We start from the raw sequence: 25,071 nt of genomic DNA on the forward strand, positions 1-25,071 counted from the left end.
TATTCTTTAAATATGGTGCAAATTTATTCGGAAAGAATAAAAACCAAAACTAAAAATCAAAATGAAGGACATTACTTTCGAAATTTTAAAAAGTGGATACTGAACTAGTTTAACACGTCTATCCATAGTTGAATGTTGTATCGGTCTCAAACCACAACCGCTTGTTCACCTAAAAGATAAAGAAACATCATTATGGTTTAAAACACTCGTTTAGACATTCCTTATAGGTGAGACCCCCCCCCCTCTACTTACATATAGGTTGGGATAGAAGTAGGAAATTATAAGCGGATTAGTCAATTATCTAGTTATATATTATTCTGACATTTTGTGACTGAAATAAGACGAATATATATAATATGACTCTACATGGTAAACTGTCTTCGGTTAATCATTTTGGAAATAATTACCCGTGACTGAGCCGCACCAGGTCGCGACCAGATTTTTATTTTCCCTTGTTTTGCATTATTTGTTGCGGTGCATATATTTTAAGGTTTCTTTAGCCTTTACAACCCTTCTGGATAATGAATCGATAATTTTTAGAAAAATGAAACCGTAGAAAGACAACAGAAATGAAAGTTGCATTAACAACGTTGAATGCAATAACCGAACAAGTTGAGGATAAATAAATTAAATGCAGGTTACAATACCTTATAATTTCTACCTTTTTTCCTTTGTTTACCATCTGGAATTTATCCAGCAGTCTAGCATTCCCATAAAAGTTATCTAATTTCTCGATAAATTAGAGAATAAGGCATATAGCTCAATATAATCAATACAATCTTGTTAGCTTATTGGGCTGTATTTGCTATTCTCAGATTTTTAGCTAATTAGCTTATTGGGCTGTATTTGCTGTTCTCAGATTTTTATAAATCAGGGACCATAATTCCAATCATGTTGGCTTATTTGCTATTCAGTTTATATCAGTTTATTCAGTTTAACATCTGGAATTTATCCAGCAGTCTAACATTCCCATAAAAGTTTTCTAATTTCTCGATAAATTAGAGAATAAGGCATATAGCTCAATATAATCAATACAATCTTATTAGCTTATTGGGCTGTATTTGCTGTTTTCAGATTTTTATAAATCAGGGACCATAATTCCAATCATGTTGGCTTATTTGCTATTTTCAATTTTCTCAGAACCAAAATCCCCAATTGCATGGCTCTCACTTGATATAGCACATGCCAGCCACTCAATTATGTTTCTTGTTAACAGTGGCCCCTTTAATTCGCTCAAGAAGCCATTGTGCTACATGAATACTATGAGGCTGAACGTTGTCGTAGATATGAACAATTCCAGAAGCCGGAATGTTTCTTCTTCTGCTTTGAATAGCTCTCCGTGCGTCGGGCAGAATCTCACAATAAAAATATACAGTAATTGTTGTTCCCGGTTGCATGAATCGGTTTGTTTGGGGAGTTCGGTTGCACTGTTAAAAAAAGAAACTTTTTTTTCAAAATTGTGCAATAATTAATGCAACCGAAATCCCCAAACAAACCGATTAATGCAACCGGGAACAATAATTACTGTATATTTTTAATGTGAAATTGCATAATTTCAACCATCATATATTTGTTTGTGATTAACGCCTAGTTGCAATTTTATGCTCTGATTTTACGCTTCTGATAACTTCATCTCCCGATTTTAATGCATTTTACCATTCGTATTAAATAAAAAAACGGAAATAAAAATAGAAAATGAAAAAAGGTTCAAATGAGAGTGAACGTAAGCAAGTGATTCAAGAGCAAATGCCAATTTTATAGACTACATTTGAAGTGGGGTAATTAATTCTGAATAAGGAAACTTTTCCATTAAATATGCTGCTAAAAATGGTGAAAACATGAGAAAACCACGATATTTCTCATGTTGCGACTCAATTGTTGTGCAATTTTGAAAAAGAAAAGTCCTTAATTTAACAGCGATGCATTTCTTTCTTTTCCCTGAACTGCTGAAGGTAAAACTAATACTCACGAGGAACCGTCACAACTCATATAAAATCTCTGGCAGCGATATTTTATGAAGGAGATACAACAAAGCTTGTTCACAAATATGACAAATGCCTCAATCTTCAAGGTGATTGTGTAGGGAAGTAACCTTGATTGTACACAATGTCAGAATCTGACAGCGTGGTGCAATGGATTGATTGATCTTACTTAAAAAGGCGGGAATAGCTTCTCAGAAGGATGAAGGGCATATCCATAACATTTAAGAAATAATTATTTTTCTGAAGTTTTTATAACTAATAGCAGGCAGGGAAGACTGATCCCGATCAGGACAACTACATCTCTAACTCAAAGGCAGCAGATATAAATTTTTGTGCTACATATAAAACAAAGCCGCGGATCTTTCCTTGGAAATCTGTTGCACAAGGTTTCAAAAATTGTGTTCTTATTCCGAAAAAGTTTCGTTTTAGCCCTCTAGACTCGTGCTTCCCAGCCTGGGGCACATAGTGGCAATATTTTGATGGATCATGGGCGGGATGTGCACTCTTAGGCTGACTTTGCTTTACATCCTTTATTTAAGAAAACAAAACATTTTTCATGTGAATGGTGTCACATTCAAATGTGCAAAAAAGCACAATAAAAACATGATGTGATGCAATGATGTAATACATTGTATAAAAGGGGTGTGCATGTAACTGAACCCATGTAACAGAGCTTCCCTGCAACTCAACCCCCTTTAACTCAACCCTCGTGCAACTAGGAACCCTTTGAAACTCAATCCACGTGTAACTCAACCCCATTTGACTAGAGTGTCGTGCAAATGAATCCCGGTTTAACTGGGTCCTGTGCAACTCAACCCTTTTTAAGTGAGTCCTCATTTGACTGAACCCCCGTACAACTCAATTCCGTTTACATTGTATAAAAGAAATTTGCGTGTAACTGAACCCATGTAACAGGGTTTCTATGCAACTCAACCCCATTTAAGTAAACAGTAGTTCAAGTGGACCCCCGTTTAAATCAATCTTCTGTTGACTTAACCCTTATATAACTCACCCATATTTAAATTAAGCGTTGTTTCACTGAACTCAACCCAAGGCTTAAAAATAAGTTTGAACTAGAACTGATTAAAAGCTCAAAATATGCTTCTTGCTTCGTTAAGAGTTTCTAACTTATATAACCCATCTGGGTACGCTAAAATAATTTGGATCAAAGACAAAGAACCGGCAGAACTGCGATTGCAACTAATTTTTGTCACTGGCAGCCACTTAAAACGCTTCTCTTTCAGGATGCCGTTTGCGTCTATGTTTTCGTCCATTGTAAAGTTAATAATGAACCCATTCAAGTAGGACTTTATCCAGTTTCCATCTAAATAGCCAGATTTTGATTACGTATAGCCTGCATAGGCCTACATATATATATATATATATATATATATATATATATATATATATATATAAAAATGGTTAAGAGTCAAAGAATGTGAACACGACTAAAATTAACAGGGAAAAAACAACCCCATCTTGCTTTTGGCACAAGAATATTGTTTTTTTTAATAGCTTTTTTATCCCTTTGAAACTAATTTTAGTGCTAAATGTTTGGCATCAACGTTAAAAAAGAACATGTCCTATAACTTAAAAAAAAAAGATTTAATAATAGCTCAGACTATGGCCATGTAAAAAGACTATGGTAGAATAAAAAGACTATGGTAAGAATACCGACATGATTAAAATTAGCAGGAAAAAAGCATCTAACATTTTGGCACACGAACACAGATTTTTTTTGAAAGTTTTCTTATCCCTTTGAAATTAATTTAATACTAACAGTTTGGTAACAACTATAAGCAACTATTTCCTACCACAAACAAAAAAAAAATATTTACCGGTAGCTTGTACTAGCCCATGGTAAGGTAAGACAGACTAATTCCTTAGGAAGAAAAGAAAAAAAGTAAGAAAGAAATGAAGAACAGAAAGAAAGAAAGGAAGAAGAAAAGCAAACCCAACCCGAATTCATACGACGAATCTAAATCTAAGCAATTTCTTCTTATCTTAAATATTATTTATGATAGTACCCCATACAATTCCTTTTCAGGATTAACTGATCCAAACGAAGCCCCCCCCCCCTTCCCATTAAAAATTGGCCCTAAGCAGACATTTCAGGTTTGAGATCATGAGAGGAAAATTTTCAAGTATAGTTGGAAATTTTCAGGTAAACTACTGTCAACCAGCGTGTGTTCCCCGGGGAGACCCTCCAACAAGGTTGACTCTAGTTCGGCATTGTGTAGTGACATGCATGAGAGGTGTAGCATAAGTGGGAGACAGTAACAACGGCAATCATGGCCAAACAGTTGGCCATGACTTGACTTTTCTCACAACTATTCCACTTTCGATTCAAAAAACCAATTGTGCAGAACAGATAATTCGATATACCACTTATTTAAAGCATAAATGTAAAGTACCGGAGATATAAAGACCATGCAACCATCAAATAGCTACACTGTAAGCGAATCTATTTGTTAATAGGAGCCCAAGCTGACGAGCGGGATTAAAAGGCTTTCAGGTCACTGACTTCAATTTAAGAGAACAAACCAGCTCAGTGTTTCCACTCAGTATTATAAGTATTGTTTTAAATTGTATCAAATAAGTATTGTTTTATATTGAGTGTGTGTTCTGTGCAGTGTTGCATTATTAAATCATGTTGTGTATGGCCGCAGGGCTCAAATAAACTTTCTTTCTTTCTTTCTTTCTATAGTATCCAACAATAGTTACGGTTTCAATCATTAGTTCTCTATAACGATCTGCCTATTTCCAATGGTATCCTTAATGCCGAAGACTTTACATTACTAAACCCGATATGTGGCAGCTGTTGGAATTCAAATGATATTATATGACATGTCTAAGGTACTGTACTTTACCACTTTAATGCGGGGTACCATTTTAACAGACACTATCTTATCGGCATTTTTATTGTCAGCTATCGATAAATTATTGGTACTTTACTTGTTTTGTTTTTTTTAAGGGCGGGGGACAGCCTTTAGCTGGTTCACTGATTATATGTACCTGGGACAATTAATAATTATATGGCAATATTGCTTATATAGTGATAACACATTTACGAAATCTCCCATAAAATCATTTTGGGCCTTGAAATTAAATAGATTTTAAGTCAAGCAATGTTTATTCAAAGTCAAAACTATGCTTTCAGGTTTTAGTAATTATGACATTACCTTAACTCTTTTTTCCCATCTAATTTCGCTCAAGAAGTGTTAAGGTTTGTGTTGCTCCCCAAATACTTAATATTTTTCTACCCGAAAAATATTTCGAAAATGGAACTTTTGACATTAGAGTTTGCATGCAGTATCCTGGATGCCTATAATAGAACCTTCTTAGAATTAAAAGGTTCTTAATTTCAGAAAAAAACTCTAAACGCACCTTTCAATTTTTCTACTCTCATTTAAAATTCCTTCCATGTACATAATGCTTTTTCAGTTACCGCAACCACGTTGGGAAAGTTATACTGAGAAACCAGAGATGATTAAATTCCCCATGGATAAAGTGTTGCAGAATGTTCTGGGATAAAGAGAAGTTCAGTTTTGATATAATCCCTCACTAGCCAGCTTGTAGTACGCCAACTAAACGCAAAGACGTATGGAGGTCCCTTGAAATAACATGATTTAGGGCCTATATTTCAATACGTAGACCCGTTAAAATTTTTGGGTAACTTTTAGTCCACGCAATGGTTGTCACTAAGAATTCAACAACATCCCAAGATTCACTTGCAAAAAAAATCCCAAGATACTAATAATAATATATATTCTATATACGCTTGCCTAGATCTTTAACTCAGGACTGAAAATTCAAGATCTCAGGGAGCACTCCAAGGGGGTGGCAGCCCTAACCAACACTTATGTCTAGCGGATTAAAAACTGCTGGCTGATCATGGGCTGGTGTAATTTAAAACTTTAAAAATATGCACGGATCCAAGTACTGGGAAATTTCCAGGACCACCGAATAATCTGAAGGTAGATTATTCTACCTATTCTGCAGGTAAATTGTAGATTATTAGATGGATTCCCAATTTGAAAAAAATATTTTTTAATGTTCGACCACAAGGAATGAATTCAATTTTTTGAAGGTATCTATGCTGAATTATCTAATTTTTTTTTACTATTACTTTCAAGTATTATTCAATTATAATAAAAACGGCATATACTAAAAACGTTTGGAATTTTTGATCAATCAGCCTCAATTTAAGTACTGTACCCTTCACAGCCCCTCTCGTTTACAGGATGTAGTAAAACTTTGAACCAATTTATATCCTTATTTTGTAAAGTAAAATACGCAATTCTTATTTGGGGTCAGTTAGTAAGATTAAGAGTAAGGCTATAGTCAAACGATACCCGGGCTCAAACTTCCTGCCGAAAGTTGGTTGATCATTAGTGTCGGTCAGTTGCAAGTAGTGAAAACTTTGCAATTTGACCATTTCTCATGTAGTTAATAACATGAAATAACCAACTGATAGAAAAAAAACAAGAAAACACTCGAAATTCAACTGGTCTAATTAAGATCACACGTCGGTAATCAAAAATGTCACTAAACGTTGATTTTTATCCTGCCCTTAATAGATAAAATGGCAAGTGAATCAGTTAAAGAAAGCAAAAAAAAATTGTGTCAAGGGTTTTCTTGCACTTTCAATAGTTGGGCTTAATAGTCCGAGTATGCGCAGTGTGGATGCTCAAAATCAGAATATCGAAAACATTTGTTTCTAAGGCTACGTTAAAACCGACAGGAATCCTATAAGGTTTTCCTTTAAGGGCGAAATGAATGCCATTTACAAATTTTCAAAGATACCCTACAAAGTTATTAAGAAAACAGTGGCGGTTCTACGTTTGGACAGGAAGGGGGCAGCTTCCCCACCCCATCCCATTTTTCATAACATCTGACATTTAGTTTATATTTTTATATATTTTTAAACTTCAATGGTATACCTTCCCCCCGATTATGAGGCGTAGAACCACTACTGTAGGATACCCTTAAACATTTTTTATAGTCTTTCCATTAAAAAAAGGGGTGAGGGGAATTTCTTGAAAATTTGCACGTTACAAATTCTTTAGCCCCTTTAAAGACAACCTTGAAGAATGCTAAGCGTCCGAACAAAGGATACGGCCACTTGTCAAATAAAAACAAAAACATTGTGAGAGAGCTCAACGTCCTCAACTTCCATTTTTCCTTTTTTCTGTAATATTATTTGCTTACTGAGCAAACAGCGAAAGAAATTGATTATTTCAGCAGCAAAAACATAAAAATTAACCAAACCGTAAGATTTACCTCAACTTGAATTTTAACGAATAAAGACCAATGCCATCTAAATTCGTTGAAAACTATTTTTTTAAAAGGACATTCTTCTGATTTCAAGTAAAAATATCAGTTGCTTACCTGAAACAGTTTTACCAGGAGAAGCATTTAAGACATCACGGTTATTCTTCTTCTGTTCAAGGCTAAGTAGCTGTAAAATAAGTTGTGATTCAGTTCTTCCTTTTATTTTTCAATAATACTTATATTCAATAGCCTAGCTTAAGTGAAAATATCAAAATCCACAGAATTCTCCAACAGAAAAAAAGTATCAATTTGAAAGACTATCTTTATTTATGGACATAAATCAAAAACCAAAAACATATAGATTGTTTGTATGCGAGATTAATAAAGAGTTATGACACTTTAGAATAGCAAAACCAGTTAAAATGTAGACTTTTATTCACTTTTAGCTTGTTTTTTGTTTTCGTCACCCTGGCAGTAGGGGAGTACTTTGCTATGAGACACAGGGGGAGGTACAACTTCCCCTCCAAGACATCAGTTTGCCCCCCAGATGCCTCGGTTTGCCAGCTGGAATTTAGTTTCTTTCAAAATCTTGTCAAAAATAACACAAGCCTGCATTATTCAAGCGTCAACAGAAAAGAATGAGTTATCTCTAATATATATTTACTTTTATAGAACTATGAAGCGTCTTTATAATACTTTTATAGCACTATACAGTACTTTCATGGTACCAAATGGCTCATTTTTTTGTTTTTACTGCCATTTTAATTTAGTTTGGGATTATTGGCTCCAACTTTGCCTCCCCCCAGATTTTGACGAAGCTACGCCACTGCCGGACAGCTACAGTGGAGAGCCTTAAAGAACCCAGAATCTTCTGACAAAAAAAGCTTCAATTTGAAAAACTATCTTTGCCTATGCATATAAATAAATAAACGAAAATTTACAGGTTATTTGGATCCGAGGTGGATCAAGAGTTGCAAAACCTTATAATAGTAAAAATAAGTTTAATTTTCGATATTTATTCCTTTTTAGGGTTTCCCCCACTTTCGCAGCTACAACGGAGGGGCCTTAAAAAACCCAAGATATCCTTGAAATTTTTTAAATTGGGGACACTATCTAGAGTTTTCTAGTATGTTCCTCCTCGAGCTATTTGTTTTTTCAACATTTTATGGATTCAATATCATCAATTGGAAGACTTGCTGTTACTGAGCTCTCCGTGAACATTGTTGATAAAAAAAAAATAGGTTTCGGACCTATAGTATGGGTTAACGAATGGTTACTATGGGTTGACTAATGGTTACTATGGGTTAACTAATGGTTATAGTTGTTTAACTAATGGTTACTATGGGTTAACTAATGGTTATCATTGTTTAACTAATGGTTACTATGGGTTGACTAATGGTTACTATGGGTTGACTAATGGTTACTATGGGTTAACTAATGGTTACTATGGGTTGATTAATGGTTACTATGGGTTAATTAATGGTTTTCATTGTTTAACTAATGATTACTACGGGTTAACTAATGGTTACTATGAGTTAACTAATGGTTACTATGGGTTAACTAATGCTTACTACGGGTTGACTAATGGTTACTATGGGTTAACTAATGGTTACTATGGGTTGATTAATGGTTACTATGGGTTAACTTATGGTTATCATTGTTTAACTAATGGTTACTATGGGCCACCCCAATGGGAATGTTCGACGATTTACCGGATATCAATACATTTTTAAAACGTAGTGTATTCATTTTTTCGAAGTGGAGAAAAAATATTTTAGTGAACATATTCACTGCAACTACATATTGATGTAATTCTATTTCATTCTCCATTTATTTCATTTTCATCTAATTTTAATTCATTTTGTATTTTATTTCATTCTTGTAGGGCATTTTCCAAGACTTTTTACTTAATGCATATAAAATACACTTAATATTTGACTTGTCTTATATCAAATAGTTAAAGATAATTTCTCCCTACTTTAAATTGTATTATCAATAAAAAGATAATCAAGTTAATCGTACGTAAAAAATTATTTGTGAAAGCGTAAATAATTTTAGACTATTTGGATAAAGATGTGGATCCACTTAGCATGTTAATTGTAAAGGTGTTACAGTTTATTCATATACAATTTAAAGAGTCGAAATCAAGAATCATATTACGACAGGGACCCTGAGGTGGAAACAGAATTGGGGAATATTAATATCCCCAATTCATCAGGGAATATATCTAATAGAAAACGGGAGCGGTGCCATAAATAAAAAAAAGCTTCATGGGCAGTTTGCTTTTATGCTCATCTACCTCTACATATTATCTAATTCACTTTACAGACGTTTGGTTACGAAAGTTTACTCTGTGCTGCTATACTGCTGGTGAGGCTAATGAGCCCTTACTAGTTACTTAGCCCCTTTAATTATTCTTTTTTTAGTTAACCAGTATTCAACACAAATAGTTTATAATTATAAGAAGCAGATAACCTTTTCCGAACATTACGCAATTTTTTTAGATTCAAAAATTTTATGTGCATTTTTAAATTAATAAACTTTGATGAACTTGTCATTACCATAAATAAGGATATTCTTTTGAAGCAAATATTACTTTAAAATTTCATTTTTCAATAATTTTGGTTCTTTACTTCGTTACTTCGCTTCTTTACTTAGAGTTCATTAGCACTAAGTGTTGGACATAGAATCTTAAATTCTTTTTTTTTTAAGTTCACCTAGGTAATATTGCACTGTATGTGGCGCAAGTAGTTTTGAATTCCAAGAAGAAATAGATTACCCTTTTCGTAAATTACACAAATTTTCACAAATTTTGGTCATTATAGACACAGGTCCTTCTTTACTTACAGATCATTATCAATAACTGCTGGACAAGGAATTTTTTTAAGTTCACCTGGATAACACTGCACTACATATGGCACAATTAATTTTGATTCCTAGAAGAGACATAGCTTGTGTAGCTCATAAGGCCTTATGTTACACAACGTGATTCTTTATAGTAGAGCAGAAAAACCAAAAATGGATGCGTTTTTTTTCTGTTACTAAGGATTAGTTGCTTCTACAAGGGAGGTAATATTTAAGTATCCAGCATAGGCTCAACCCTTTGATATCAAATTTTCATTTCCAACTAATTTTCTGAAGAAGAAAAGTACAAGATATACCACACTGAGTTAAAAAGAGAAGCTAAAAAGAGAAAAAGAGATAAGTTAAAAAGGTAGGAGGAAACAAATTAGACATAATGTGCTTAAATCAAGGGGATTAGCTGTAAATCTAAGTTTTACAAAAATGTTACATAACACCTTTTGAATTCCCGCAGCAAACATGTCGCAGTGACAAAGATTTTTGCTAATGAGAAAAGTAAAAACAGCACACTAGTTAAAAAGTAAATTAAAAAGAGAAAATTTGCACCGGTAGGAGAAAACGAACTTGACCTACCAATAGAGTATCCTTAAATTAAGAAGAGAGCGATAAATCTTAGTTTTACAAAATACGTCACATATTGCCTTTTTGAATTATCGCAACCAACAAGTCAAAGTGACAAAGATTTGGTTATATTTAATTTCTTTTTTTATTTTGTCCTAGAATTTCAGTCGTTGACCTCTTATTACATGTAGGGCAGACAAGGACGTATCCAGGATTTTTGTTCAAGAGGAGGAGGGTGCAAAAAAAACTTTCCAAACGCATCAAAATTTCTTTATGTGCATATTAGTTATTTTTTACCAGTCTGAAAAAACTCTGGGAGAAGAATTTAAACGCAGTAACCCCCCCCCCCAACCGATACATCCTTGAGGGTAGAATAAATTTTCTTCTAGTTTTTGGTCTCAGGTTTAAGATATCATAGAGCAGTTAGTATAGTCCCTCTATGTTCTCCAGAAAAGTCTTCAAGGCCAGGGCTACAAATGACTAATGGACCAACAATATAGTCGATTAAATGTCGTGTTACTCAACAAAATTATGATGAAAAAAAACTAATTCTAAAAAAAACGTAAGCGTGTCACTGGTTAAATCAACAGTTCCCCAATGGTTGATTAGTAGTAACCCGGTGGCTTAGTTTTCCGGATTCCGTATTTTAAATTATTTTATCACTTGAAAGCAGCGATGTATCTCAACATATTTTTTTTCTTAATTACCACAAATCCTGATTGTCACCAAGACAAAATCCATTATGAACTTAAAAAAGCAATTAGGTAGAAACATAATTACTTTTCTGTAATGAACTGATAAACCTCAAAACAAGTTTTTCGCAGGGCTAAGCCGCCTGAGGATACTTGTGTTGTTTCTAACCCGTTGAAACAATGACAATTGTTTCTAAATTTGTCATGATATATACTGAAATGCAGTTCGGTCCTTCTAGTGGGGGAGGGGAGCTGAACCTCATCGCTTCTAGCGAACACCCTTGGGTTTAAATTATGCTTGCATTAGATTTAAGGGATGTTCCTTAACTAGTCCGTTGCTCGACTGGAGAGTTTTTCAATCAATTCAGGCACTTTCAGGAAACATTTACTGATCTTAGAAAAGGTAAAAAAAAAATCAGCAGCAGAGAGCACCGTCTTGATTTGAATAGATAAATTTTCTGTCTAACTTATTTTCCAATTGACGAAACCCAAAATTTTGGATGAACTAAAAGCATGATATTCAAATTTTTGGTTCAGATCCGTAAATAAATTAGTGTGGCTATGGGCCTAGGTAGTCTCAACGCCTTGTAAGTTTTTTGTTTTAAATATTATTTTATCCTCATGAATTTCAAAGTTTCAAAGACCCCCCCCCCCTCCTCTCGTAAAATAAATATGTACGTCAGTAAGACAAATTGAGGCAGCAAGCCAAATTTTCTCCTATTTTTATAGGGTTGTGCACTCATCTCAAAAATACATGATATAAAAGTTAAACCTCTTTATCGATTGCTGCAAACTGCCAGTTCCATTTTGCATTGTACAGAAATGGACGGTGGTCAAACCTGTTGTCGTCAGGACTATAGGTTTCGGCGTGGAATGAAGGTGTCAACACTGTCATTTTGTGGCGGTTTATAGCATAGTATTGGAAAAAATGCTTGACCTTGCGTGCCACCTATAAATAAAAGGGTTATTTTTTCCGATACCTTAATAATTAGACCTGTAAAATTAAACAATTTAGAGCAGCTACACTAACCCATTTTCTTTTACTGTCTATATGTTTGCAGTATTAGATTGCATAGGAAAAAACACTTGAGAAAATACTTACTTACTTCTGAGTGTGAGTGTTAGGCCAAGAAACAAAATCTGAAAAGAACTTCACGTGCTACACGAACCACAGGCTGAGCACGAGTAGTGTAGATAATGTTAGAATTCCTTAAGTACATCAAAATAGATAAAAAAAAAATTGGCCTTTTGACCGATCTTGGGTCTAATCATACCCCAGAACCGTGATTTTCTACGACTTTTGTCTTTTAATTACTTCAAAATTAGGAAGTTTTTAGGGCAGCATCCAATTTCTCATTTACATGCCATGGAGCCTTTGTGGAGATCGATATGTTATATTTGTTCAACGTTTTTTTTTGTTTTTTGTTTTTTATCGGAATATATCAATTCTGCCTTGTCAATAATAGACGATGCATCTGGAAACTAGTAACTGAGGAAGGTGAAGAAATAACCGATATCGCGCAGCGATATGATGCTTACTTACAAGCTGCAGAACGAAAAGTCAGCAATCTTTGGCGGCAATCTCAGTACCAGCCAGCACAACACAAGAGGACACTCCAAGAAGCTACCAAAGTCAAGCTCCCGATCTAAGACTCGCCAACATTCTTTTCGAGAAGAGTCGTAAACCATTGGAATCAACTGAAAGATTCAACTGTCAGTGCTCCCTCCATCCAGTCCTTCAAAAACCAACTTGACAAAGAGTGGGAGAAGCAGTGGAGGTTCGACTGGCAGTCATCAACCCAAGAGCACTACAGGTCTGGAAGACTTTAAAGCTTTCAGATGGATTAAGGTGATTAAGGTAAGGTGATAACTCTTTTTTGGAGGAGGGCTATACCTTCTTTTTTCATTTTTTCACACGATTTTGGCATACATAATTTATAAGAATATATAAATTATATTTTTCAGAATATTGTATTTTTATATTTTAAAAATATAATATCAAAACATAATTAAAACTCAAATTTATTGTCACTGTTCTTGATACTCTAACAATTGAACACACTCTACGTTTTGGTCTTGACCAAACGAAACTGGACGAATAAGATAAATAGAAAAAATTAAAGAAGTCCCATTAAATTTAAGTATCGTATGTGATTCATTTAGACATAGACTTTCTAGGGAGCTTGCAAAGATGCACAAAGGATAAAAAAGAATATGAACAAAGAAGAAGAAGAACACTACTCAAAATGCCACTGAATTTGTAGACCTGTTTCATCCTTTCACCTCTCTCCATTTCGGGCAAAGGAAGGGTGGCAAATTTGATCGACTCTAAGGGCATAAGTACAAAAAATTAAGGTCTACCTACCTGTGTCAGCTTATGAGCTCAAGAAGTATTCACTCACAATTACATTATATGGTATTTATATTAAGTGTGTTACAATTTTTAGATTAAAGAACGACACGAACATGGGAGAGAGTCCGGGCAAAAGTCAGCCTGGGTCGATTTACCCGAAATTATTCAATATCTATGTAAATGAGGGAAATTGTAAGCTATTACTAAAAAAAACGCCCCCGCCTTTTCCCTCTGGCCCTAAAATAGTTGACCCTTTGAACACTCTAGATGCCACGTAATTAATACAGAATAATTGAAGTCATTTTAATAAATGGGTAAGTCTTTGCTTGATAAAATTTAAATTTTGAAAGTTTCAGTGTCTTTAATGCCTAAAAAATTTGCTAAATAAAAAATGTTGGTTTTTAATAAATCTGCAAAAAATTTCGAGTGTTCGATATATATATAATTTTTTTTGTCTTTTTGCTTTTGCCATGGCCCGATGAGGCTTTTTTAGCGATAAATATCTATCTATCCATCTATTTATCTATAGAATGTATCCTATTATTTTTACATATGGCCATTTTTAATGAAAAAAAGATGATATAGCTAGAACACGTTTTGGGAATGAAGGATGACAGATTGTCCTTGTCGGCAAACCGTCTAGGAACAAACGAAAAGCAGGTCGTCCCGAAATGATGTGGGAGGACATCGTAAGGAAAGATTTAACGGAAATAGAAGCTTCTTGGGAAGATGTAAAGAGGGATTTTTTTTAATCGATGGAGAAGCAATTTTTTAATTGCGATGGAGAAGGAGCGTGCATAGCTGTGTTGACCTAAGGCGGCTTGATGCTGCAGTGAGTTGTTTGTAATAGTAGTAGTAGTATTTTTTTTAGTGTCGGTTTTTACTTGTTTTAAATATTTTTAATAGTCTCGTCTGGTTGTTCTTTCACTTCATTTGGTTTATTCGGAAACACATCAGCAAAAATACAAAATAAAGACTAATAGCCATGGGCGTTACGAGGGGGCAGGGGGAGGCAGCTATCTTCCGCCCCTAGAACTTAAGATTTAGACAGCCCTACACCAGGTATGGCTGAAAAAGCAGATGGTCGAAAAAGAAGATGGTTTAAAGAGCAGTTGAAAAAAGTTAGATGGCTAAAAAATCAGTTGATCAAACTTAGGTGGTTGAAAAGGCTGGAAATAAACAGCTATAATGAGAAAACAAGAAGCAATTATCCACAATGTCTTGGGAAGATTTTGCTCTAATCAAAGAGGATTAATACTGAATCTTATTGATGATTGACGATTTTTTGGTGACTACTTATTAATAAAGATTTCACAGGTGTCATAAAACTTGCTGGCAATCTAAGGTTTTGTGAACTGTTAATATAACATCAGCCCCCTCCCCCGCCCTTTATCACAGAATCAACTGCCCCTCCCCCCTGGAGAAGAAGCCATGCTAATAGCCTGCGCAAAAAAGACAAAAACAAACATTTACGATAAGTAAACGACTAACAGAACTAAATCGATGAATCGACAGAACAATTATCAAATTGCAATTTCAGGTTTTGGCATGCGAGAATATTAAATTAATTTTGAGTTGCGTGTCAATAATGGCAAATTGGATCAAATATTTAGTAAAACAAAACAAACATGGAGCAGATTTTTGCTTTATAAGTATTAGTGAATAAATTCCAGAAAGGCATAATACACAGGACATGAGCCAGCGCACGAAGCCTTATAAAATCTGGTAAGTTGAAAATGGTTAAAACGAAGTGTTTAGGCCGTAACTGAAGCGCATAAGGCAGGTGCTCGACGAGAAATGTGATTTAGACTGTGTGATTTAGAATGTGCGGATAGAGGTGTGGCAGGTAGATTTATTGAAAAAGACTTTTATAAAACAAACAAATAAGTTGAATTTTAGAACATTTACACTGTACTGTGACTATAACGAATAGTTAAAATACAAATTCAACTCTAGCCAACGGAGAGCAGAGCTCGATGTTTAAGCTTAATGAAGAGAAATACAAAGTAGCAATCTTTAGATAAAAGCAAGACAAGAGAATAAAACAAGCATTAAAAGGCAAAAAAGGGCAAAAAAAGAGGAGGGGCCATCCCAGCGTGAGCATAAATCAAATCAATCAGATCTAAATCTCATTGTAAGTCCCCACAACCCGACAAGGAATAATCCTCAAAACAAACTTTCTGACTGACCAATGATTCTTCGGACTTATTTCAAATAGGTTACATCTATTTGCCACACATTTGATCTGGTAACTTAATGAAAATCTAGTCTTTTCTGATTTAAGTAAAGGAAGATGCAGGTTCGTGCAGCGAACATGGGCAAAAGAAACGGAGATCCCTGCAATTGCCTTATTACGGAAATAATTTGTTGGATTGAGATTAAAAAAGAGAAGGAAGGAAAAACTCACAGGAATAATTTGTTGGATTGAGATTGAAAAAGAAAAGGAAGAAAAAACTCACGGGAATAATTTGCTGGATTGAGATTAAAAGATAGAAGAAAGAAAAAACTCACGGGAATAATTTGCTGGATTAAGATTAAAAAAGAGAAGGAAGAAAAAACTCATGGAAAAAATTTAATGGATTGAGATTAAAAAACAGAATGAAGAAAAAGATCACGGGAATAATTTGTTGGATTGAGATTAAAAAAGGGAAGGAAAAAAAAACTCACGGAAATAATTTTTTGGATTGCGATTAAAAAAGAGAAGGGAGAAAAAACTCACGGAAATAATTTGTTGGATTGAGATTAAAAAAGAGAAGGGAGAAAAAACTCACGGAAATAATTTGCTGGATTGAGATTTAAAAATAGAAGGAGGAAAAAAATCATCGAAATAATTTTTTGGATTGAGATTAGAAAAGAGAAGGGAGAAAAAACTCATGGAAATAATTTTTTGGATTGCGATTAAAAAAGAGAAAGGAGAAAAAACTCACGGAAATAATTTGTTGGATTGAGATTAAAAAAGAGAAGGGAGAAAAAACTCACGGAAATAATTTGCTGGATTGAGATTTAAAAATAGAAGGAGGAAAAAAATCATGGAAATAATTTTTTGGATTGAGATTAAAAAAGAGAAGGGAGAAAAAACTCATGGAAATAATTTGTTGGATTGAGATTAAAAAAAGAGAAGGAAGAAAAAACTCATGGAAATAATTTTTTTATTGAGATTAAAAAAGAGAAGGGAGAAAAACTCATGGAAATACTTTGTTGAATTGACATTAAAAAAAAGAAGGAAGGAAGGAAAATAATTTGTTGAATTGACATTAAAAAAAGAGAAGGAAGGAAAAACTCACGAAAATAATTTGTTGGATTGAGATTAAAAAAGAGATGGGAGAAAAACTCACGGAAATAATTTGCTGGATTGAGATTAAAAAAGAGAAGGAAGAAAAAACTAATCGAAAAAATTTTTTGGATTGAGATTAAAAAAGAGAAGGGAGAAACAACTAACGGAAATAATTTGTTGGATTGAGATTAAAAAAGAGAAGGGAGTAAAAAACTCACGGAAATAATTTGCTGGATTGAGATTAAAAAAGAGAAAGAAGGAAAAACTCACGGAAATAATTTTTTGGATTGAGATTAAAAAAGAGAAGGGAGAAAAAACTTAAGGAAATTATTTGTTGGATTAAGATTAAAAAAGAGAAGGGAGAAAAAACTCACAGAAATAATTTGGTGGATTGAGATTAAAAAAAGAGAAGGAAAAACTCACGGAAATTATTTTTTTATTTTTTTTTTTTTTAAGAGAAGGGAGAAATAACAAACAGAAATAATTTGGAGGATTGAGATTAAAAAAAGAGAAGGAAGCAAAAACTCACGGTAATAATTTTTTGATTGAGATTAAAAAAGAGAAGGAAGGGAAAACTCATGGAAATAATTTGTCGGATTGAGATTAAAAAAGGGAAGGAAGGAAAAACTCGCGGAAATAATTTGCTGGATTGAGATTAAAAAAGAGAAGGAAGGAAAAGATCACGGAAATAATTTTTTGGATTGAAATTAAAAAACAGAAGGAAGAAAAAGCTCGCGGAAATAATTTTTTGGATTGATATTAAGAAGAGGAAGGAAAACACATGGAAATAATTTGTTGGATTGAGATTAAAAAATAGAAGGGAGGAAAAACTCACCTCTGATGCAGTTTCCGTGGATCCCCATGTTCTTAGAAGTCGTACAAACATAGAATAGGGACCGCAAGCATTTTGTTTTCTCAGGCGTCCCAGGTCACTTAATTCGGCATAAGTCAGCCCCATATCTTGCTCATCTGTTTGAACCAACTGTATGAAAATTAAATAATCATTTAAATTGCCAATTAAAATGAATACATTAAAAATCAATCACTAATGTTTTTATAATACAACCGAATACTCAACTAAGTAATAATTTCTTTTTTTATGCCACAATTCAAATGAACTATATGAAAGGTAAACAATCATTTAAATTGCCAATTAAAATGAATACATTAAAAATCTATCACTAATGTTTTTATAGTACAACCAAAAACTAAACTAAGCAATAATTTCTTTTTTTTATGCCGCAAAACAAATCAACTATATGAAAGGTAAATAATTATTTACATTGCCAATTAAAATGATTACATTAAAAAACAATCACTAATGTTTTAGTGATTGTACAACCAAAACCAAACTAAGCAATAATTTATTTTTTCGTGCCACAATTCAATCGATTACACAACAACATATTCCACAATCAATTAATTAGCTTGTTCGTACTTCGTTATGTGTTTTTAAGCCCTCAAATATTCCTACAAAATTCCCTTATTAAGTCAACCCTTTTTCCAACAGAGGGCTGCCTTCAAAAGACAAACTAGATTCTGCTGAGGATCATCCGAGGCGAAAAAAAAAAAAACAAAGTATCACTTAGATGGTGAAAAATTGAAATAGACATTATGTCTTTAGTGGTAGACCTGAAGAAAATTTATGATTAGTATAGTTTTAAAGCAAATGAATTTTCTAGCAGAAAGGTCTGAATCACAAACAATAACATTTTTATGGCACAATTTCAGCATTTTTCCAGGAGGGAAGGCGAAGGAGGGGGATAGGTGGATCCAAAATCTTCTGTTTAAAGAAATGTCGGCTCTTAAGAATTGCATTTTTGACACCTTAAAAAATTAGGAATTCTATACTCGATGAATAAAATAAATGGGCGACATAGAACAGTAGCAGAAAACTTGCATAAATTACAGTATCAAGGGTAGGAACGGTGCCAAGGCTAAAAATTTGGCCATCCAATGCCCTATGCAAAAGCGACATTAGCATCTCTTTCTGAAAACTTACACACAACTCATTGCAGCCCTAGGCCACCTGTGGTAAACATTGCTGAGTGCCTCGCCCCAATTCTCAAAGCTTCACTCTTTATTCCCTACCAAGAAGTTTCGATTTCTTTTAAATTTTTTCTTAATACACACCTTTGACTGTTGCAAATGAAGTTATGTGAAAGGTTAATGTTAGTTGCTTGACTAACTGATACATTGAAGATTGTCAAGAAGAAGAGATTGTCAAGAGCATTGGGCAAGTCTTTGCAAAATGCAAACCAACTAAGTTTGCTCTATACATAAATTATAAACTGATTATATTTCCCAACCGAAATCAAATAAAGAAAAAAAAGTCCCGCAAAGGCAAAGTTGATTGCTGTTGTTTCATAAAAAGAAACTCAAAATCCCAAGAGAGTAGATTAACTGAAACTTAATCGCCATGCTGTTTTCCATGCACCCATAGCAACTTTCCTGGGATGGAAGTGTTAATATTTTCAGATTTTTTAGCAATAGATACTTATAAAAAATACCCAATACACCCCTTTCCAGTTTCATCTTATAGGTTGAAAATACACTCACATAGTCGTAAAAGTACTTGTGTTGACGACCTGGAAATAAATGGGAAGAAATTACAGAGCCAAAAGATATTTTAAATACTTTTGGCGACTATTTTAAGAGAATTTGTTCTACACTTGCTTTTACGTAAGCTGAATTCTGCTCTTGTCCCAGGTAATGAGCAACTTGCAGAAATTTCGCTTACTTTTTCCGAGATTATGCCTCAAGAGATAAAACAAATTTATTGTAAAGCTTATAGAGTTTTTCTGCAGATGAATTTGGATTTTCAGCTCAAACTGTCAAGCATACAAAGTCAAGTGTTTCACCTTTATTGGTACATATTTTTAATCTATCATTGACCCAAGGAGTTTTTTTTCTGAGCTGTTAAAAGGAGCAAATAATATAGCATTGCCTACAGCTGATGATTCAAATGGTCCTTCAAGTTATAGAGGCATCTCCCTGCTTTCAGTTTTAACTAAAATTATGGAGAAAAATTTGCTGATAGACAATACCAAAGATATTTATTGGATAATCAGTTTCTACATTCTTCTCAATATGGATTCATAAAAGGTAAATCAACTGAACTGGCAATGCATAAAATTATTCATTAGGTGGTGGGCAAAATGCATTGGCAATTTTTCTTGATGTCGCCAAGGCTTTTGACACCGTAAACCATTCTTTGCTTCTTTCTAAGCCTTAGGTCATATAGGTTTTCACCACAAGCTCTTAAGTTTTTGCAGCTTAACTTTCTGGAAGCCCACTTGAGTTTGTTGATCCGTGATCTTGGTTTGTGAAACTTTCTCTACTAATTACGGTGTACCTCAGGGCTCTGTCTTCGGGTCTATCTTATTTCTCCTTTTTATAAATGACCTGAATGACACTACCTATTTGCAAAATCATAATGTTTGCGGATGACATAGTAGTTTTTGCTTCTCACCGAGACCTAGTTCTTTGCACTATCTTAAAAGTACGTTACTAAATGTTTCTGATTGGTACTTGTTCATAAGCATATAAGAACAAATCTTTGAAAACTTCCTGAGACACGGGGATGCTATCACACCTTGTCTTTCCCAAAAAAATATTCCAAAAACCATCAATTATTTTCACTGATTCATTCATTTACTTGATAAGTTGATTTAAGGCGGCTTTAGTTTTGTTTAATTGACAGCGTTGAGGTATGACACAACGCATGTGCGCTGTTTTTCAGTATCGTATTTATATTTGTGTTAAAAAAAAATTATTTTATAGTCTCAACTGATATGCCTTTCAGACGTTTTTTTTTTTTTGAAGAAAAAAAAACGTCTGAAATAATATCTTAAGTAAAATACACATACAATTTTTGAGATAAAACTGGCTGTAATTTTTTTTTTTACACAACTTACAACACTAAGTTGGGTGGGGGTTAAGGTTGGGTCGAAACATGAAAAAAGTGCATTTTCAGGCCAATATTTTTCTATGACACCTTATGGACCTATATCAAAGTGGTTTTTATTAACAAAACATGCAGTTCCACCTATGGAAAAGATGACCAAAATTCCCCTGGTCTTTTGTTTAGCTTCATCTTTAGGTTTAATGCGTTACTCAGTCCCTTTTTTTTTTAAAGAATCAAAATATTGTTTTGATGTAAAAACCCTTAATATCGTTCAAAAGAGGTATACAGTACTGAGCAAAGCAAATAAATACGCTAAATAAAACAGATACCACGAAATATATATATATATATATATATATATATATATATATATATATATATATATATATATATATATATATATATATATATATATATATATATATATATATATATATATATATATATATATATATATATATATATTATTTATTTATATATATATATAATATGTTAAATAAAATTTGAATGAAATATCGGCCAATAGAAGCAAATAGTCTTGAATGAATTAGATCTCGAAGTCTATTTTTTTCAAAAAATTAGAAATTTTCAGGAAATTAAAACTCAAAGTTTTTTAGATTTATTTGAGATTCAAATATTTTGAATTTTAGAAATAAATAGATTTTTTAAATTAACCTAGATATATTGTGGGTCTTGGTCAAACCAAATCCTAGGTTTAATTAGTATGAGTTTAGTATCTGAACTAAAAGGAACTAGCTTATGAACCTTATCGGATTACTTTTTGTACTGTATTGTGTTAGATTGCGCAATTAACTTATTAGTGTATAATTGAATATATTGGTGTTATCGCTGATTAAAAACTGTAATTAAGACTGATTAACAGTTTGTGAATCTGTAGTGTCTCGTCGGAATAAATGACGGGAAAAAAGCCCCTAAGGCTACCACCCGAGAAGGATACTCCCACTGAAAACCTTAGCCAGTCGCCATTCCAACCTACCTTTAAAACTCTTCCTAGAACCCCCCCCCCCCCAACTACGCGATCCAAAAAAGTTAGCCACTTGTCAGGAATTCAGGCCTTAGCCGAAACTAACTCTAATGAAAGAGGTGAGACGCCTGGCAAAAAGAGGAAAAAGGATGAAACTCGTTCACCAACGATAGTGCAACCCTTCTCTTCAAGTGTCCCAGAAACTAGTGCTAACGATCACCCCAATTATTATACTGTCTCAATCAAGAAAACCAATGGCCAACCCTTTTCAAAAGATCGAATAATGCAAATTAGGAAAGCTGTCTTTCTGATCACCAAGGTAAATTTTGAACTTGTTTTCAAGCAGGACGAGTCTATTGATATTTACTTTACGTCTTCTAAGGCGGCAGACCATGTCCTGTAAAAATCCAAAGAAATTAATTCTTGATGGCTCAAAAATTTTAGCCACAAAAAAAGATGTGGAAAAGTTACACAAGTATGTGCTGTATGGTGTTGATACCAGTGTAAAAGTGGAGGAAATACAAACTGAACTAATAGATTCTTCAGGCCTTCTCATCAATCCTTCAACTGCTATAAGGCTAAGTTTAAACAAAGAAGGTTTTCTTCACCCAAGCCGTTCAATCCTCATTTCCTGCAAAGTTGAGCTAAGTGGAGAAATATTCTTGTACGGTATGTCCCTTTTTTACAAGATTTATAAGCCCAAGGCCCTACAATGCTCCACTTGTCTGGCCCACGGCCACAGAAAAAAAAACACTGCAAACAGTCCCATCCGCCTTGCCTTAAGTGTGGGAAAACAGGCCACGCAATTAGTGAATGCCCTGAGTCAGACCCTTTCTGAAGAAATTGTAACCGTAAGGGACACACAGTCCTCCAAAAACAATCTTGCCCAGCTCATCAAAAGCGAGTTGTAATCCTTAGAACATTTGATAAAATGAACCTACCCTATTCAGTTATAGCTGCAAGAATCCCTTGGCAACCCACACCCCACCGGCCCAGTAGAAGCCAAGCAACAGTTGCTGTAGAAGATGCAAAGACAGTATCTTTTCCAAAAGAGGCAAATAATGTTCATACTCAAGGTTCTAGTCAGTCCCCCCATCCCTTACCTAAGTTTACTTCAACATCCTGCCCTCCAAAAGATTCATCTAAAAGTAGCCAAGAATGGCAAAGGCTTGCAACTTATCTCACAGTCAGTCACTTAATTGAGGTTAGTAATGAAGCTGAGGAAACCAAAAATATTCTCAAGAAGAAAGCTATCACTAAACTCCTAAGTGATGACATATTAGAAACAGCTATGGCTCAATTATCCTCCATGAAAAAGGACATAGATTCCATATCAAAGCTAGTTAAGCCTGTAGACTCAACTGCAAATCAAATTAATGCAGGCTCTGAAATTGCCACAACCCCCAAGACGGTAGTCGATGCCACTGCCCTAGTCAAAGGTAAGAAATCTAAGAAAAAAACGGCAAACTTTCCATCCCAGTCCAAAATTACCACCAATGATATTTCGTCGGCTGAAGAAGATTTCCAATATTCTAATCAAGGAGATGATGAAACTCAGATCACAATGGATGTTTAAATGTGTACTGTACAATATTTTATGTTTCTCACGAATTCATCACTGTGTAATAATGTTGTTTTTAACTATTACGATGACCAAAATAATTTGCCCACTAGCCCCTTAGCTAGCCCCGATAGCCCTTTAAACCAAATTAACTGTGAATATCTCGACACTTTTTATTTTGTGAAAAATGTGAAACCTAAGCTAATGGAACAGACCAAACTTAATGTAATTTGCTTTAACATCAGAAGTATAAGGGATAAGTGGGCTAATTTTAAAGAGTTGATTTTAATTAATTAATTAATTGATTTTATTTAATTAATTGATGATAAGAATGAAAGAATGAACTATTCATATTGAAAGAGAATTAACCAAGTCCTCTGGTGGCATTTCTCTTTACATCCGGTCAAGTCTGAAATTCACCAGGCTATTAGACTGTGAATCCTTATTCTTGCAGCCTATAAATAATAGATGCATTTATTCAATAATCGTAGACATAAGTGTTGACGAGAATTCTTTTATTTTTTCATTATTTTATAAGCCCCCCCCCCCTCATTTCCGACCCCTTTCTTTTGTAATCTATTTGATGATTTTTCTAGTTTTATTAATTTACCACAAAAGAAGGCAATAGTTTTTGGGGACTTCAATTGTAATTTACTAAATGTTAGCAATAATAATGATTGTGATACCTTCTTTGAGACATTCACCTCAAGTGGTCTTCTTCCCACAATCCTTTTCCCTACTAGAATTGATCTTGTGAGGTCTACAGCTACTGTAATTGACAACATTTTTGTATCCACTTCCCTGGGAAAGCACCTGTCCTCCAAAATAATATTTTCTGACCTGTCAGATCACTTTCCAATCTATCTCTCCCTATCCTCTCTACCAGCTACTCAACCCTCTAGAACTAATACCCCTACGTATAATAGAATATATAATACTGTGGATATGAAGAGGTTCACTGATCGTTTGAAATCCTTCGACTGGTCCAAGGTTTTGGATTGTCAGGATGTTAATTCAGGCACAAATGGTTTTACACAGGGACTGAGTGATCTTGTCAGTCCAACCTTTCCAGTTCGTAAATCAAACCGAAAAACTACCCATATACGCCCCTGGATGTCTAATAGCCTGATAATCTCTTCATACCGAAAAAATGACCTATATAAGTTAGCTTAAAAAGGTAAAAGGTAAGGTAAAGGATACGGCATTACATTTTACAGTCCGTACCGGCGGTGCTGATCTCCGTTTCTTGGCCCTTCAGCCAGGAAGTGCAATGGGGGGTTGGAGGCCAGCCATCCTGTGCTTTCGCACACCCTTCCTATTTACCTTCCCCAGATTTCTCCAGGTGCCCATTTAGAGTTGGGTCGACTCTGGCTAAGCTTACAGAGTCACGCCACTGACCCCCGTCCCAAACTGAAGAATTGGGTACACTGGGATTCGAACCCGCGTCCTCTCAGACAAGGGATCCCGAATCCAGCGCACCAACCCACTCGGCCATGACGGCCGGCTTAATAAGTTATAAGTTAGCTTGCAAAACCAGTAACGTTATTGACCTGACTAATTATAAAAAATACAAAAACTTATATATCAAACTTGTCCGGGAAGCAAAAAAAAAATTATTAT

General features: G+C 34.2%; 1 protein-coding gene across 2 annotated transcripts in view; it reads right to left on the reverse strand.

Annotated features, from left to right (window-relative positions):
- Positions 1-2: 2 nt before the first annotated feature.
- Positions 3-25,071, reverse strand: part of LOC136031792 (glutamine-dependent NAD(+) synthetase-like) — a 131,112-nt gene continuing 106,043 nt past the window's right edge. For both annotated transcript variants that reach the window (XM_065711577.1, XM_065711578.1), the window contains exons 13-16: positions 17,834-17,980; positions 12,144-12,320; positions 7,374-7,443; positions 3-169 (exon numbers count right to left, since the gene is read on the reverse strand). In XM_065711577.1, coding sequence (XP_065567649.1) covers positions 147-169; positions 7,374-7,443; positions 12,144-12,320; positions 17,834-17,980 — 417 coding nt within the window. In that variant the 3' untranslated portion in view covers positions 3-146. The remainder of the gene's footprint in view (positions 170-7,373; positions 7,444-12,143; positions 12,321-17,833; positions 17,981-25,071) is intronic.

Source organism: Artemia franciscana, chromosome 10 (assembly GCF_032884065.1).
Source record: "Artemia franciscana chromosome 10, ASM3288406v1, whole genome shotgun sequence".
NCBI classification, from domain to species: domain Eukaryota; kingdom Metazoa; phylum Arthropoda; class Branchiopoda; order Anostraca; family Artemiidae; genus Artemia; species Artemia franciscana.